This window comes from Aythya fuligula, chromosome 26, assembly GCF_009819795.1.
Source record: "Aythya fuligula isolate bAytFul2 chromosome 26, bAytFul2.pri, whole genome shotgun sequence".
Taxonomy (NCBI): domain Eukaryota; kingdom Metazoa; phylum Chordata; class Aves; order Anseriformes; family Anatidae; genus Aythya; species Aythya fuligula.
The window spans coordinates 3,411,367-3,425,383 of NC_045584.1; the positions used below are offsets into that span (position 1 = coordinate 3,411,367).

The 14,017-nt window shown below is 50.6% G+C and overlaps 2 protein-coding genes across 4 annotated transcripts in view; one reads left to right on the top strand and one right to left on the bottom strand.

Annotated features, from left to right (window-relative positions):
• The window catches only part of CTXN1 (cortexin 1), a 34,815-nt gene extending 28,438 nt beyond the window's left edge, over positions 1-6,377 (top strand). For both annotated transcript variants that reach the window (XM_032203613.1, XM_032203614.1), the window contains exons 2-3: positions 3,732-3,845; positions 4,779-6,377. In XM_032203613.1, the coding sequence (XP_032059504.1) occupies positions 4,970-5,224 (255 nt within the window). In that variant the 5' untranslated portion in view covers positions 3,732-3,845; positions 4,779-4,969 and the 3' untranslated portion in view covers positions 5,225-6,377. The remainder of the gene's footprint in view (positions 1-3,731; positions 3,846-4,778) is intronic.
• Positions 6,378-8,476: 2,099 nt separating this feature from the next.
• The window catches only part of FBN3 (fibrillin 3), a 115,618-nt gene continuing 110,077 nt past the window's right edge, over positions 8,477-14,017 (bottom strand). For both annotated transcript variants that reach the window (XM_032203657.1, XM_032203658.1), the window contains 4 exons: positions 13,449-13,568; positions 12,899-13,130; positions 11,501-11,669; positions 8,477-10,733 (listed from right to left, as the gene is read on the bottom strand). In XM_032203657.1, coding sequence (XP_032059548.1) covers positions 10,359-10,733; positions 11,501-11,669; positions 12,899-13,130; positions 13,449-13,568 — 896 coding nt within the window. In that variant the 3' untranslated portion in view covers positions 8,477-10,358. The remainder of the gene's footprint in view (positions 10,734-11,500; positions 11,670-12,898; positions 13,131-13,448; positions 13,569-14,017) is intronic.

A 14,017-nucleotide genomic window follows, 5' to 3' on the forward strand; every position in this document is an offset into this window, starting at 1 on the left:
GCAGGCTGGTTTAGCACAAGCTTTGCCAAGTTTTTCCATCAGGGTTTGGGGTATAAACATGCAGGAGAGCTGGGCTGGGCTGGAGTCCCAGACCAAAGGAACCAAAGGAACCAAAGGAACAGCCATGCACCTAGCAGGGACAAAGGGCATGCCTGGTGTCCTCCTGCACCCCAGGGTGAGAGGGTTGTGGATATAGCCCCTTCTGCCTGGCTCCCTGTGCTTGGGGCACAGTGGTCTTCCCTAGTCCCTGCCCTGCTGTCTCCCTGCATGCCAGGCATGGCAGAGGAGGGAAGGCCTCGGCAGTCCCAGCCTGTCTAGCTATGGGACAGGAGTGCCATTCCTTGTGGAAAGTATTGAAGGCAGATGCTGATAACGGGCTTTAGAGCATGAGGGAACATCCGGATACATCAGTGCAGTTGGGGGACCCTGTTGAGACTTGGGGTCTTCCTTGGACCTACAAGGGACCTGGGAGATGGGCCAGCTAATGGAGAGGAATGTAGAGGGTTCATGAAGGAGGCCCTCATGACGGAGAACAAGCTGTTTCCACCCATCTCCATGGTCTGCTTTTATGTGGGAGGCACAGACACTCCTAGAGAGGAATTCATGATCAGCAGCAATGCTAGAGCAGAGACCTGTACCCCTTGTCTCAAAGCTGGGATCGTTAGCACCGCAGCATGGATTCCACCCAGGACAGGTTACTTGTTCCTGAAACAGAGCCTCTGAGCTCTCTCCCTAAGGGGCAGAACTAGGCTAGGATACAAGCAGGTCCTGTGAAAGGAAAGGTGAGCATTGCAAAATGCCAGCTGGATAAAATAAAGGGTTTGGGAAGAGGTTAACAGGGATGGTAACTCTCCTTACGTCCTCTTTTGAGCATCTGAATCTCCAGCTGTCTTGGGACGTGCAGGCCCTGGTATGACAGTGGTTGTGTTTACGCTGGCAGCTGTGCAGTAACCCAGTGGGACTTGTTCGCTATTTGCTGCCAGGAATCGGCAGCAACATTTACTGAAAAAGGCAATGTAAGCCCAGCAAAGACCTCAGCTGTGTCATGATCTCCGTATAACAGCACCAGGCACAATCCTGCACCTCCCCAAAACGTGCCTCTGTCCCAGTGGGGCTCAGCCACCAGCCTCAGGCTGTGGGCTTGGGAGCATAGAAGTGGGACGACTGAGGGAGAGCCACACATCTGCGACACCTGCAAGTATAGCCTTTTCCTCTCCCTAGAGATCTTAGGTCCTGGAAACCTCTTGCTGAGGCAGAAACTTGTTTTTCTGCAAGGGTGCTTGCTTTCCTGTCTCCCTGGTGATTGCATTTGCTGAATGTTTGCAACAGGCTCGTGTGTACCATGTGCAGCAACGCGATGAGCAAAGGGGAATGTGGAGCAGGGTCCTGTAAGACCCATGGCTCCCACAGAGCAGCAGAGTGCTCTCAGGCAGGGCCCTGAAGCATGGCATGGTGTATGCTGCACTGCCCTGCTCATTTTGCTTAGCAAATTGTCTTTCTGAGACATTCCCAGAGCCCTGGATGCATCTATCTTTTGGATTTTTCTCCAGGTTTTCTCAAATAGGTTTATATGGGGAGTGACGGTGGGTTTGTGCCTTTCAAATCAGGTTATTTTAGTGCTATCCTAATGAATTTGCTCCAGTTCTTTGTCAGACATTTTACTCTGTTTTCTTCGTTTGAATTTAAATATTTTAGCCCCTCATAACTCCTCCTCCAAAAGTAGTTCCACCTTCTCCATTTAATACATTAGTCTCATTTGTCATTGTTATATAATTGTAAATGTCTATTTTTGGTTATAAGACAGTACTAAGTTGTGTATATTTAAAAGTGTGTAAACCAAGTCACTCCCTAGTTGTTGGACTGCATCCATGACACTGTGCAATTAAACCCTGCTTCACTGTGGCTCATAATAGTATCTATCTTCCAGTTCCATTCTTTGAATAGATCAGCCTTTCTGGTACAATCCCGCTTTATTGTGCAAATCACATTGATCTTTTTTAATTCCTGCTGATAAAGTGCACACTTTTAATTCCTAGGTGTTTCTTGATGTTAATTACAGTACTGAAAAGCTCCCAGCATCCAAATTCTCAAAGACAAATTTATTAGTGACTTGGTGAGCTGCCTTGGCCCTGGATCCAAAGGTGGGTTCCTCTCCCACCAAACCCTGTGCAGCACTAACATAGAATACAGGCTGTGCACTAATGCAGAGCTAAGCCCAGCTGTGCCAAGGCTCCTGGCTTCATCTTTGATTGATGGTGGGAGTAAGCTGTGTAAAGGAAGAACAGATTTTTGAGCAAAGTACTGTAAATTGGAAGCAAGCAATACCAGAACTGTCAGTATCCAGAAATTGCTGTCTAGCTGATACAAGACTTTCTCCAGCTGCTTTCACTGTTTGGGCTCTGATTCTGCTTTGGATACTCTTTATGCTTTCCTGTACAGTACCTATCCGTCGGTCTTGACTCCTGCTCAGAAAACTGCAAGAACTCAAAGGGTGGAAGATGCTGGTGCTAGCAGAAGTGTCTGGTGTTGCTCAGTGAGCAGGCTGAGTCATGCCAATGCTGCACAGAGATGCACGCTGAGATCCCATAACCTCCAGCCAGTGCCCACTCATGGGATCAGACTCTCAGTTTGGGGGTGTCTGCAGGGGGAACAGTAAGTCCCCCACACCAGATGGCATCCTGCATTTGTAAATACTACTCTGTACTTCTTCACTACTCTTCTTTTACAAGTTGCACGGAGAAGCTGTGGAGGCCCCATCCCCAGAACAGTTCAAGGCCAGGTTGGATGGGGCTTTGAGCAACCTGGTTTAGTGGAAGGTGTTCCTGCCCGTGGCAGGTGGGTTGGAAATAGATGATCTTTAAGGTCCCTTCCAACACAAACCATTCTATGATTCTTTTAAAATATTTGCCATTCCCAAATGAACATTTAATTTGTGTTTCATACCCATAAAATCTCCCCACAGTGTTAATAAATAGTTGACAATGGTCCTCTTCCTTTGTGAGTTCTGTCCCTATTTAGCAATTTCCTTGCGCATGTATTCTTTTTAGTTACTAAGGGAACATGAATCTTAATAAAACTCAATCACATATTCCTTAAATAACAGCTGCCTTCATTTAACTATCTTATCAGCATTTTTTTTGGCTCTGCTCAAAATTCTCCTCCCCAACTGGGAGAGAAATAATTTATCCTGAATACAGGGCTACTATTTGGCAGAAAATCATGTATTTTGTCCTGAATATGCATATTCCTCCCTACCCTATTGATGTGAGTTACAAGTCAATTGGGTACCTCCAGATGCATGATTTGTAGTTGATTTGCTTATAATAAAGCAGGGCCTGTTCTGAGCATATCTGGTACCGAGGACCATGAAGGGAATTTTCTTAACCCAGATGTGTCCATCAGAATCGTAAATCTCCCCTAAAGTCTCTGTGGCTGGTGGAAGGAGCTTGGCCAGCCGTGGCTTCTTGGCAGCTGCAAAGCAGGGAAGCTCTGCCTGGTGTTTAAGCAAGACACGGCAAAAAGGGGCTCTTGGTGCAGGGTTAGATTCTGTGTGCAATCACAAATGACCAGACGTTAGTGCAGGTGTTTTCCTGGGTGAATGGAGCTAATGCTGCTCTGACAAGAGACACTGAGAACTTGTAGTTACTAACCTCAAAGGTGTTTCGTGGTGCTTTGCTATGACCGCTAGTGATTGTGGTCCTTTTAACCGCTTTTGCTGTCTTTGTCCCTAGCCCAAGGAAGCTGGACCCTGGAGATCCTTGCACAGTGAAGTGGCTGTTTGGACACAGCCTACTCCTGCTCCTGCTGCAGTAGCGATGCTAGTGCCCCCACGCAGCTGCAGTGAGGTAGGTGCCCTCCCAGGACTCAGTCGCTTCTAGGCCTGGTGCGAAACCAAAGGTTCAAAGGACAGCAGCTGGACATAAGGCCCTCAGGAGGAGTGGGCAAGCTCTAAACTTGTGCCCACCTTTGGAGATTTTCAAGACCAGACTAGATAAAGCCCCAAGAAACTTACTGTGACTTGACAGCTGAGGTCCTTCTCAGCCTATGTTTTCCTATGATTTGGGGCAATTGGGCCAAAATAGTCTTGCAGCACTGGGCTTGGCAGTTGAGCAGCCTCTCCAGAGGATTGCTGGGGGTTTATGACCAGTGGCAAGCTCTATACCAGTGGCCTGAGCTGCCCACTTTGTGTCCCTATTCCTTTGTGTCCCTGATGAGTGACATTGCTGTGGAAGTGCTTCCTGAGCTTGCTAGAAAACCAGGAATCCACTTGCGAACCTCTGCCTTCAAAGGTGGTAAGGGAGATTTCCTTCTGAAGATTCCTCACTAGCATTTTCTACAAAGTGCCTCCTCCCTACATAGAATTCCTTCCTCATCCCCTATAGACTTCCTCCAGCTGCCAAAAGCAAAAATTTAACCCCTCTAATTCTTTAATTAAAGCAAAAATGACTCCTGGTGTTTAGGAGCCATGGTTGAATTTAAAATAACAATAATTAAGATAGGTTTCACATTTGAAATATTTGTTCAATTAAAAAAAATATCTTCCCACATTTCCTGGCTGAAAATACATGCTTAATTCAGCCCCTAACCATGAATGCCACAGTCCCCAGGCTTTTCTGCCCGATACGTGGCTGCTTGTCTGGCTGCATCAGCTTTCAGGTAGCTGCATTTCTAGCAACAGAGGGCTCTTCCCTGCCCTTTCCTGTCTATAGTTATTTATCAGGATTGCTGAAGCCTGTGGCCAATTCCTCTTCCCTCACCATCTTTGCTTTTCCCTCCAGGAGCTCTTGGCCTCTGCAGGAGTGAATCCCAGGCTCCTCAGCTCAGCTTAGCAGTGCCAGTGGCTATGGAGTGACCTGTGTGCAGGTGGTGCTCGGGGCGCGTGGGCACAGCAGGAGGCTGGAGCTTGCTGCCTGAGCCTAAATGCGCCCTGTCCACGCACTCCTTGCAGCCAGAGTGCCTCACCTCTGCCATGAATGATGCATCGACAATGGATTATGAACTCCTGTCCCCCTCCTTGGTCGAGCACCCGGCCAGCACTGCGGGCATGGATGCTGAGCAAAAAACCGTCTTTGCCTTTGTCATCTTCCTCCTGGTCTTCTTGGTGATGCTGATGGTGCGCTGCTTCCGCATCCTGCTGGACCCCTACAGCCGCATGCCTGCCTCCTCCTGGACTGACCACAAGGAGGGGTTGGAGAGGGGCCAGTTCGACTACGCCTTGGTGTAGAGGGCAGGGATGGGGCGAGCCTGGGTGCTCTGTGTGCCTCCCATCCCAGCTGGCCCCGGCCCCGGCCCCCCCTTCCTCTGTGGTGTTGCCCCGGGCCAGCAGGGATGCTCAGAGCAGGGAGGTGAGGTCGGGCTCTTGTCTGGGGTGGGTTTTCTAGGGGGTTTCTCTCTTTTCTAAGCACTTTTCAGTTCTCTTCGCAGTCTGCAGCACTCTTGGCGAGATGAGTTGGAGGGGTGATATGACTCCCCATGGTCCTTGCTGCCTGCCGTGCCCCGGGGCAGTGTTGTGTGCTGCAGTGAGGGGCAGGAGCCGATGGGATGGGGCACGGGGGACCTGCCCTCAGCCACAGCCCACAGAGCTCCTGGTCTGGGTGGCTCTGCCTGGTGCCAGGCCAGAATTTTGACCCCCACCTCCTCCTGCCTCCCACGTTGCCCTCGTCTGTGTCCTCTGGGGAGTGCTGACCATGGTCCAGTGTGTGTGTGCGTGTGTCCCTGTAGCTGAGCTTTGTCTGTGAGGTGGTTTGTAGGCACCTGACCCAAGTGCTGGCTTTGTTCCTCTCTGTGTGGCAGCCCCAAGTGCCCCTCACAAGGAAGGGGCAGGTGGAGACCCCGTGTGCAGCCCCCTTTTGGCATCCAGCCCTGCAGCCTGCTCTCTGCTTTACACCGTAGTGACCTGTCCCTGCCGAATTGTGAAAAAGGTCCGAGCAAGGCGCAATCCTGCAGCCACTTGCAGACCTTCCTGGGTGGCCCTGCTGGGATCAAAAGTCCCACACAACACTTGGGAGATGCCCTTCAGCCAGCCCAGGCCTGGCAGTACCTTGCAGTACCCCACTCTGGGAAGTCCCTGCTCCAGCAGGATCTGGGCAGCCTCCTGGTGTTGGGGTGTGCTGGGGACGGCGGGCCTCACCTGACCATCCTGCGCCGAGGTAGCAGAAGGGCTCTGTAAGTAGCTGAGGGGAAAATACGGCTCCCACCCCTCTGTGGGATCCATACCTCTCCAGTAGGGGTGCTGCAGCTAGTCACAGGGCTGGCTAGCAAAAGCTGTGGTGGGTTATGGTGTGGGACAGTAAGAGGGTTTGTGCGAAGGGATTTGAGCCCATGGGGGAGAACTTCCTTGTGCACCATGGAAATAAAGCTGCACTGTGCTAACCCCACACAGCTTTTCCTCTGCTCTGTGATGCGTCCCATCGGGCTCCCAGAGGAATGCTGCTGCTCCCCCAGCAGGAGTGGGCTGCCCCATGTGTATCTGCCTGAGCCAAGACCCACGTCTCTCAGCACAAGCTGGAGCTGGTCCATAGGGGATGGGTGCCATGTGGGACAGGAGCCCCCCTACCAGGTCTTGGTGCTGTGGGTGCGCCATACCTGGGGACACATTCTCTTGGGGAAATGCAGAAGGTGCTTCTTAGCCACAGTGTGGCACCTGGACCAGTGTGGCTGGTCAAGGAAGGTCCCACTCTGGTCATGTCCCCTGTGGGGCTTGTAGGCTGTGTCTGTGTGATGACCCAGGCACAGCAGGCAGCAGCCTGGTGGGTTCTGCTGCACCCCCCCGGAACCTTCTGGGTGTGTGGGTGCATGTCACCCCCGAAGAGTCCCTGGGGCCACATGAGCACTGGCACAGGGGAAGGAGCACTGGCAAAGGCTCAGGGACCAGTTTGGGTGCTACGTGTCCCTGGGCCTAGGAGTGAGTTATCCCCATGGCTGCATCAGGAGGGACAGAGGGGGAATGGCAAGTTACAGCTCCATAATACTCTGATAGGAAAAATCACTGGGAGCTTTCTGTCATGAGGATGGCCATGATAGTGCAGGGGCATTGGTATTAGGGTCAGCATCACACAGGCAGCAAAGAGTGGCTGACAGGACATGGGCACCAAGTCCAGTGCTTCTGTGGAACCTCTCTCCCCACTACCCAACACGAGACTGATACCACTCAACTAGTGCCAAGCCTGGCAGCCCAGGCGGCCATTTAGGGGGGCTGTTTGCAGCTACCTGATCTCAGTGGGAGTGTTTTCTTCTGCTTAACTGTCCCCTCACCCAGCGGTGCCCCCGTTCTCCCATCACCCGGGGAGGTGATGGGCTTCCTCGCAGTCCTTGGGATGCTGTGCCCTCTTGTGGCTCATGGCTCCGCAGCCGAAAGTGCAGCTCTGGCTCTGCGAGGGAGGCTGAAAACCTGAACGTCAGCCTGGAACTAAGAGTTTGAGTTGAATTCAACCAGCTGGACCCTGGCTCTGGGACATATGGCCGAAAACCTGAGCACAGTGCATGTCATGTTCACTGCAGTTGAGACAACCTTTGCATTGCATGACCTCAGCACAAGCACCGTTCAGCACACGAGTACATTTATGCACACTCATGTACACTCCATGTACACCCCAACAGCCCTGCACAGCTCCACCAACATTCTTACACATGCCTGCACCCACACATCCACCTCCATGATACAGCTACACTCCACACCTCCAGGCTCACATAAACCCCCTTGCATGTATACAGACCCACAGGGCACCCTACCCCTTCAACTTCCTTCCTGCATGACCCACCATGTGTCTGTAGGCTCTTACTCTTCCCCTCTCCTTCTAGTCTCCTGCATGCCCTCTGCCTCCTCTCCAGGTGCAGACCTCTGGCATCATTCTCCTTTCCCTCTGGGAGAGAGCAAAGGATCAGGTAAGATTCTTAAAGTGCCTGTCCTGCCTCCTTCAGCTATCTTCTGCTCTGAGGCTTTTGGAGGGACCCCCAAAACCACTATGAGTACCCAAGGGTGCTGAATTATGCAAAGGTAGAAGAGCTGGGTGAGGGTATGAGTATGGAAGAGAAACTAGCAGAGCAGCATAGCGCTGCCACCAACCACTGCTGTGCCCAGACTAAGAGGAAGACTCAGAACCACTTAACCCAAAATAATTTTATTGTTGCAGTTGCTTCTGATACAAAAAGGAATTCCACAAAGAGCCATCTCTCTCTGCAGGACAAGGGGGGCACAGGTTTCAGTTTCAATGCTTCCCAGAAACATCCAGCAAGAAATGTCAATACAAAAAACACCACACCAGAGAGGAATGAAGGAAACCTTGAGCTTTTTCATTTGATAGTTTTGGCTCAAAACACACACACAAACCCATCTCTGCTAATTTATTATTATTAATAGTTTTTTTTTTTAAAAAAAAAAAAAAACACCTGTTGGAAAAACAAAATCAAAACAAAAATAATAATAATAATAAAAAAAACAAAACAAAACAAACAAAAAAAAATTTCAAACATCAGGCCACCCATCCTGTCACAAGCTCTGGAACTCTTGCAAAACCAGAGTCTGGAGCTGCATTATACAAAAGAGTTTTCAAGTTTGACATTAGCCCAAATACAGTATACATACACTTCCCCCACCCCATGTGGTGGCAGCGTACCAGGAAAAAACAATCCCCCTCCTCGCAAGTACCCAAAAAGCTACAGGAATATGCACTCCTCACAACAACAAGCAATCATAACTTTGGTGGTTAAACATAAATACGGAAGGGTGGATGGATACAGTGCACTCATGTTGATGATTCAATACCAGCACCAGCTTTTGAAAGCACCTTAGATTTGTTGATCAGGTAGTTTTGTGTGTTACCAGAGTGAATTAGCACCTTTCTTTCCTTTGCTGATGCACAGCGTTGATGCAGAATTGAAAGCAGATTCGTACAAAACTAGGAAATGGCATTGCAAAGACCAGCTGTGGAAAAAACGCTCTTGAGGGAGGAAGAAAAGCCCACCTGGACAGAACAGTCTGGACAGACTAGTTGAGGCAGCAGGGAGAACTTAATTTTCTTAATTCATATTTTCCAGACTCTTTTTAGTGCATTTCCTTTGTCTGCATTAACCAAAGACTGTGTATTTCAGTTGCTACCCTGGACTGACCAAGATGTATGTAACAATCAGAAGGGAGTGACTTCCAGTCCCCATTTTCAGAAGTGCTCCTGACTCAGGGGAATCTGGTTATAACCACTGGTGTTACGGAGATGTGGGAGCTCAGAGTCAAAAGCTGTTTGGAAAATGAAAGCCTGACTGTCCTTGCCTCTCTCTCTCCCTGCCAGGCTGCAGAGCCCACCCACCCCCATCTTGCTCCTTATGGTAGGATGTTTTCATTACAGGATTTTCAAACATTCTCATCAGTGATGGCCAGCTAACCTGCCTCTGCAGCATGCTCTCAAGTTCTCCATCCCTCTGGCAAGGGAAGGATCCAGATGCTCTGAACCAGACTCATGACATTTTTCCTGCCAGTTTAGTTTGTTCAACCACATTCAACAGTGCAATTATTTGTCTTCCTCCAGAGCTCCTCCTCACTTATACAAGGATACATTAACCCCTGGACTTGCTGGAGCTCTGGAAAAACCCTTCCAACTCCAGTCTTTGGAGGGAGTGCACACGTTCAGCATGCTGTAGTGTGCCGAACCCTACATTTCCTACAGGATCTTCTGGTTCTGTGGTCTGGCTGCTTCATGATGTGAGGTTAGCAATCTGAACTGCCCCTTCAGTCACCAGTGACCTTTTCAGTTTGACAGAGGAGCCGAAAAGGACCACAGGTCATGGACAGGACAGAGAGAGAGAGAGAAAGGGCAGCCAGTGTAGGTATGGAAGGGTTTCTGCAGCACCACAGTGGCAATGCAGAAGCAAAGAAGGAAAAAGAGCTGTTGGGAAATGCACTAACATCACACTGTGTTGTAGCTCCTTCCAAAGCTGCCCCCAGCCCCCCTCCCATTTTTTTGGGCTGTAGGGTGCTATATGGCCTTTGACCATGAAGGACAGGCAGCTTCCCCGTGGTACTGCTCCTGCCAGCTCACACCAACAGTATCTTGTTTAAAGGAGACAGGCAGGAGCTGAGCACAGGGAGGGTGTCCCTGCTAACAAGGTTGGAACCTTTGGCAAAGCTTTCATGAGATCTTTTGTGGTGTGGTTTGTTTTTGACCCAAGCAACCCATGAAGTGGATGGAGTATCCCTGTGAGGCCCAGGCAAGTGCTGAGCCCAAAGGGACATTTCCCATCAGTTGTACAGTGCAGTGGGGGAGGTGGTGGCAGGGGGTGCAGCGAGAGAAAAGGCAGTTGTTTCCAGATGTGGATGGCAAGGCTAAGGATTGTACTGTCGGTATGGTGGGTGGGTCTCATGGCTGTTAGTAGAGCTGGAGCTGGAGCTTCATCCTCAGTGCTTGGCCCAGCTCCCCTGCTAAATAGTTGAGGTGGTTCTTGGCCTCTAGTTTCTGCAGTTCCCTCTTGCGGTACAGGGGTACGCTCACGATTTCTAGCAAGTAGGTGCCAGGCACTATTTTCTTGCGGCCAAGGTGCAGGTAGCTGAGCCCCTCTTTTTGGTGGATGCGGAAGTAGCCATCCTCATTCCCATGGGAGATGAGGTACCGCACACGGTTCTCCAGGGGCTCCACAGCTGGCAGAAGCTCCAGGATGTGCTCCTTGTGAGCCAGGTCGGAGAGGTTCAGTGTCATGGACAGCGGAGCATCCACATCCATGCTGGCCAAGTTCACAGTGTGATCCTATGGAAGGAGCCAGACATGTTACAGATACCAAGAAATGCTCATGGCCTGGTAAAGAAAGACTTGATTTAGGAGTTTCTGCCTCATGGGACACCCCAAGGCAGCTCACAGAAGTGAGCGCAACTTCTATGGTCCTTACTGTCCCCTAAGTGTTTCTTGGTTCTCTGTTTTGTATCTCTGAGACAAAACCAGCAAGTCCACAGCCCAAGTCTTCAGGGAAAGCACCAACAAATCTATGGGCATTTTGCTCAAGGCCTGAAAATGCCTCCAAGTCCTATCTGTCCAGAGAAGGCCTGTGAACTTGGGTGAGCCTTTGACAGAGGCCAAAGCTTCCTTTCAAGGAAGAACCTGTATTTAGACCGACGGGTTCAGTCTCGAGTCAAACATTAAGTGCTGATAGTCCCCTGTGGTCCTGTTGGACCTGTTACCCTATCAGCTCCTCTTGCAAGGGAACGTGTGCCTTATTTCTAGGTTGCATGCATCTCCAGCCATTTGTGCCCAAACCACACAAGTGTGTGTCACTTAGTGTCCTCTGACCCTCCTCTGATATATTGTGAAAGGTCTTCTATTTCTGCAGAACCTCTGGATTTGGTTGTCTCCATGAACACCCAAGCACTCAGTGAAGGCAGGTATATGCTGTCTCTGCCTCAGACTGAGACAACCCCACAGAAATGGACACCGCATGGGATCTACTACAGACTGCCATCCACCAAGTGACTCAGCTCTTGTCTTGCCCCACTCCATCTGGGATGACATGAATTTTTTACCTGGTGCCTCTCAGTGCCATTGATGCTGCGTCGCTGGCGACCCCTTTTGGGGTAGCCATTTATCTTGCACTCATAGCAGGTCTCAGGGGAGAGCAGGTTGTCTTCATCCTCTTCCTGGGGTGCTGGAAGGTAGGTACCTTTCCCAAAACCCAAGCCAGAAATACAGTGTCTGGTGACAGAAGAGCATAGAGACCCATCTCAGATTCATGCTTCAAGAAAGAAATCTTACCATTGCCCTCACAGGTTCTTCATGTAGCACCCAAACAAAACGGTGGATTCACGTCCTGCATGGTTTGTGCAGTGTCTTGCGTACAGTACGTGCCTGGGGGAGATCAGGCCACATCTTATTTAATAAGGCAGTAGGTTTAATTTGCTTGCACCCTGGATTAGATTGCACCTGTGGTAACACTGCAAAACATGCATCTCACACCTCAGGTCCTTGGCTGCCAGTCTCAGGGACCTGAGCTACAAATTGTGGTGGAGTTCGGGCACCATCACCTGGTATCTGGTTACCTACAACCCCTACAGAGAGCAGGAGGGACCTCTTAAAAGTGACTTAGAGCACAGGAGAGAAGTGTGAGATTGCTCTCTGTCAGTAGAGAGCAGTCAAACACTCTGCTTCACAAAGTGAATTTGGGCTGGGCTGGAACAGCATCTGACACACAGCTGCTCTTCAGGATTCATAATGCTGAAAGCTGGTCACTCACAGACAGTGAGTCCTGGGGCAGGAGGTGGAACTGCATACTGCTGAGGGTCCTTGCAAGGAAGCAGTTCCAGGTTCTGGATCCACCTGAGTCTAAAGGCATCCAAGGCTACAGAAATGGCTCAAGAACCAGACTGGAGATGAGCTGGGGTGAGAACCAGTTACCAGTCTTGCTGATAAAGCTGGGCCACAGTGGGTGAGTCTTAGCCTCTGAACATCACTCTAGATGCACTTTAAATGTGCTTTATCCAGAGATGCTTAAACAAAGTCTAAGAATTCCCTGCAGCAGAGTTAGCTTGGGAGATTCCCTCTGAGGGAAGTGGCCCTGACAAAACAGTCAGAGCTTCCTCCTTCCTTTCTGTTTTTGCTATTCCCTCCAAGGTAATCCAACACCCAACATCAATCTGAGCTCCTGTGGGTTATGTGTGGCTGGCCAACCCTGTCCGTCTATTAGCTTGGGAGTATATGTGAAGGTGTGTGAGTGTGTGCAATCAGCTTTGTAAAAGTAAGGCCTGTGGGGATCTGGTGTGGAAATTTAGGCAAAAAGATCCAGAGGGGTGGGCTTGGTGCTGTCACAACAGCAAGCACGAGTGGGTACATTCCCATGTTAATGTGCCCCCAGAAGTATGCCTGGCATCTTCCTGATGGAAAAGATACCAGGTGCCCCTACAGTGACCCGCTGTCCGCTCTCTTACCCTTGTCCTGCTCGGAAGTAGCCTCCAGGACAGCCACAGAGATAGCCTCCGTCTGTGTTGGAGCAGCCGTAACTGCAGGGGCTGCCACCTGCTGAGCATTCATCCACATCCTGGCACCCCCCAAAGGCCTGGTCAAAATCGAAGCCGGACGGACAGACACACTTGAAGCTTCCCAGAGTGTTGTAGCAGGAGGCAGAGCCACAGGTGGTGGGGCTGGAACACTCGTTTTCATCTGCACCCATAGACAGCAGAACTAGTTAGAAACTCAGTGGAAGAGGATTGCCTTCATTCCCCAGCCTCCTTTGACGTAGGGAGCTGCTGGCATCAAGAGCAGTGGGAGCTCAGAGAGTGGGGCAGGGCAAGAACAGCATCTCTGAGTAGAGGCATGGCCTGCTTCTGGGGCAGGGCAGGAACTGCAGTGCTGGGTTTGCAGAGATGAACCCAGAACCCACTGTCAGAGATGGTCAGGGTGGCTGGAGAGAGACTCAGAGCTAGGCTCTACCCCCCACCCTACAGCTCCAGTATCCAAGAGCCCTCATCCCACACTCACCCACGCACTGATTCCACTGGTAGTGCTGCACGTAGCCCTGGGGACAGCCACAGCGGTAGCCTCCAAGCACATTCTGGCAGCCATGCTGGCACCGATGGTTTCCATCACACTCATCCACATCTGCAGCAATGTAACACAACAAACAGCAGTGAGACAAATCCCTGTCCTGTGGGCAGCACCAGGCACACAGGGACCACGTGCATGTGGTACATGCTTGGGAATTGTCATCCATCAGTGTGTGCATGTAGGTGGGTGGTTCTTCTGCCTAATTATAGCTCTGCAGCTTGGACTTGAATAACACCCTCAGTCCCAAGGTCCACGTGTATCCCTCTGTAGCTTCTGCTTGGATATTTTCTGCTTTATGGCCTTTTGGTCTGCCGGGACTGTTATCAGTCTGTTCTGCCTCATGCTGCCTGTGTTGAACACAGACTTTCCTTTAGCTTAGCACTTGGTGTTTTTTTTTCAGGGCATGAGGTCTCTCATGGTGAGACACAGGTCCATTCCTTTTCTGGATTTCTGGGCTCCCACAGTAAGGAGTGGACCCTTCTTGTCTGGGCAGAGCTACCCTG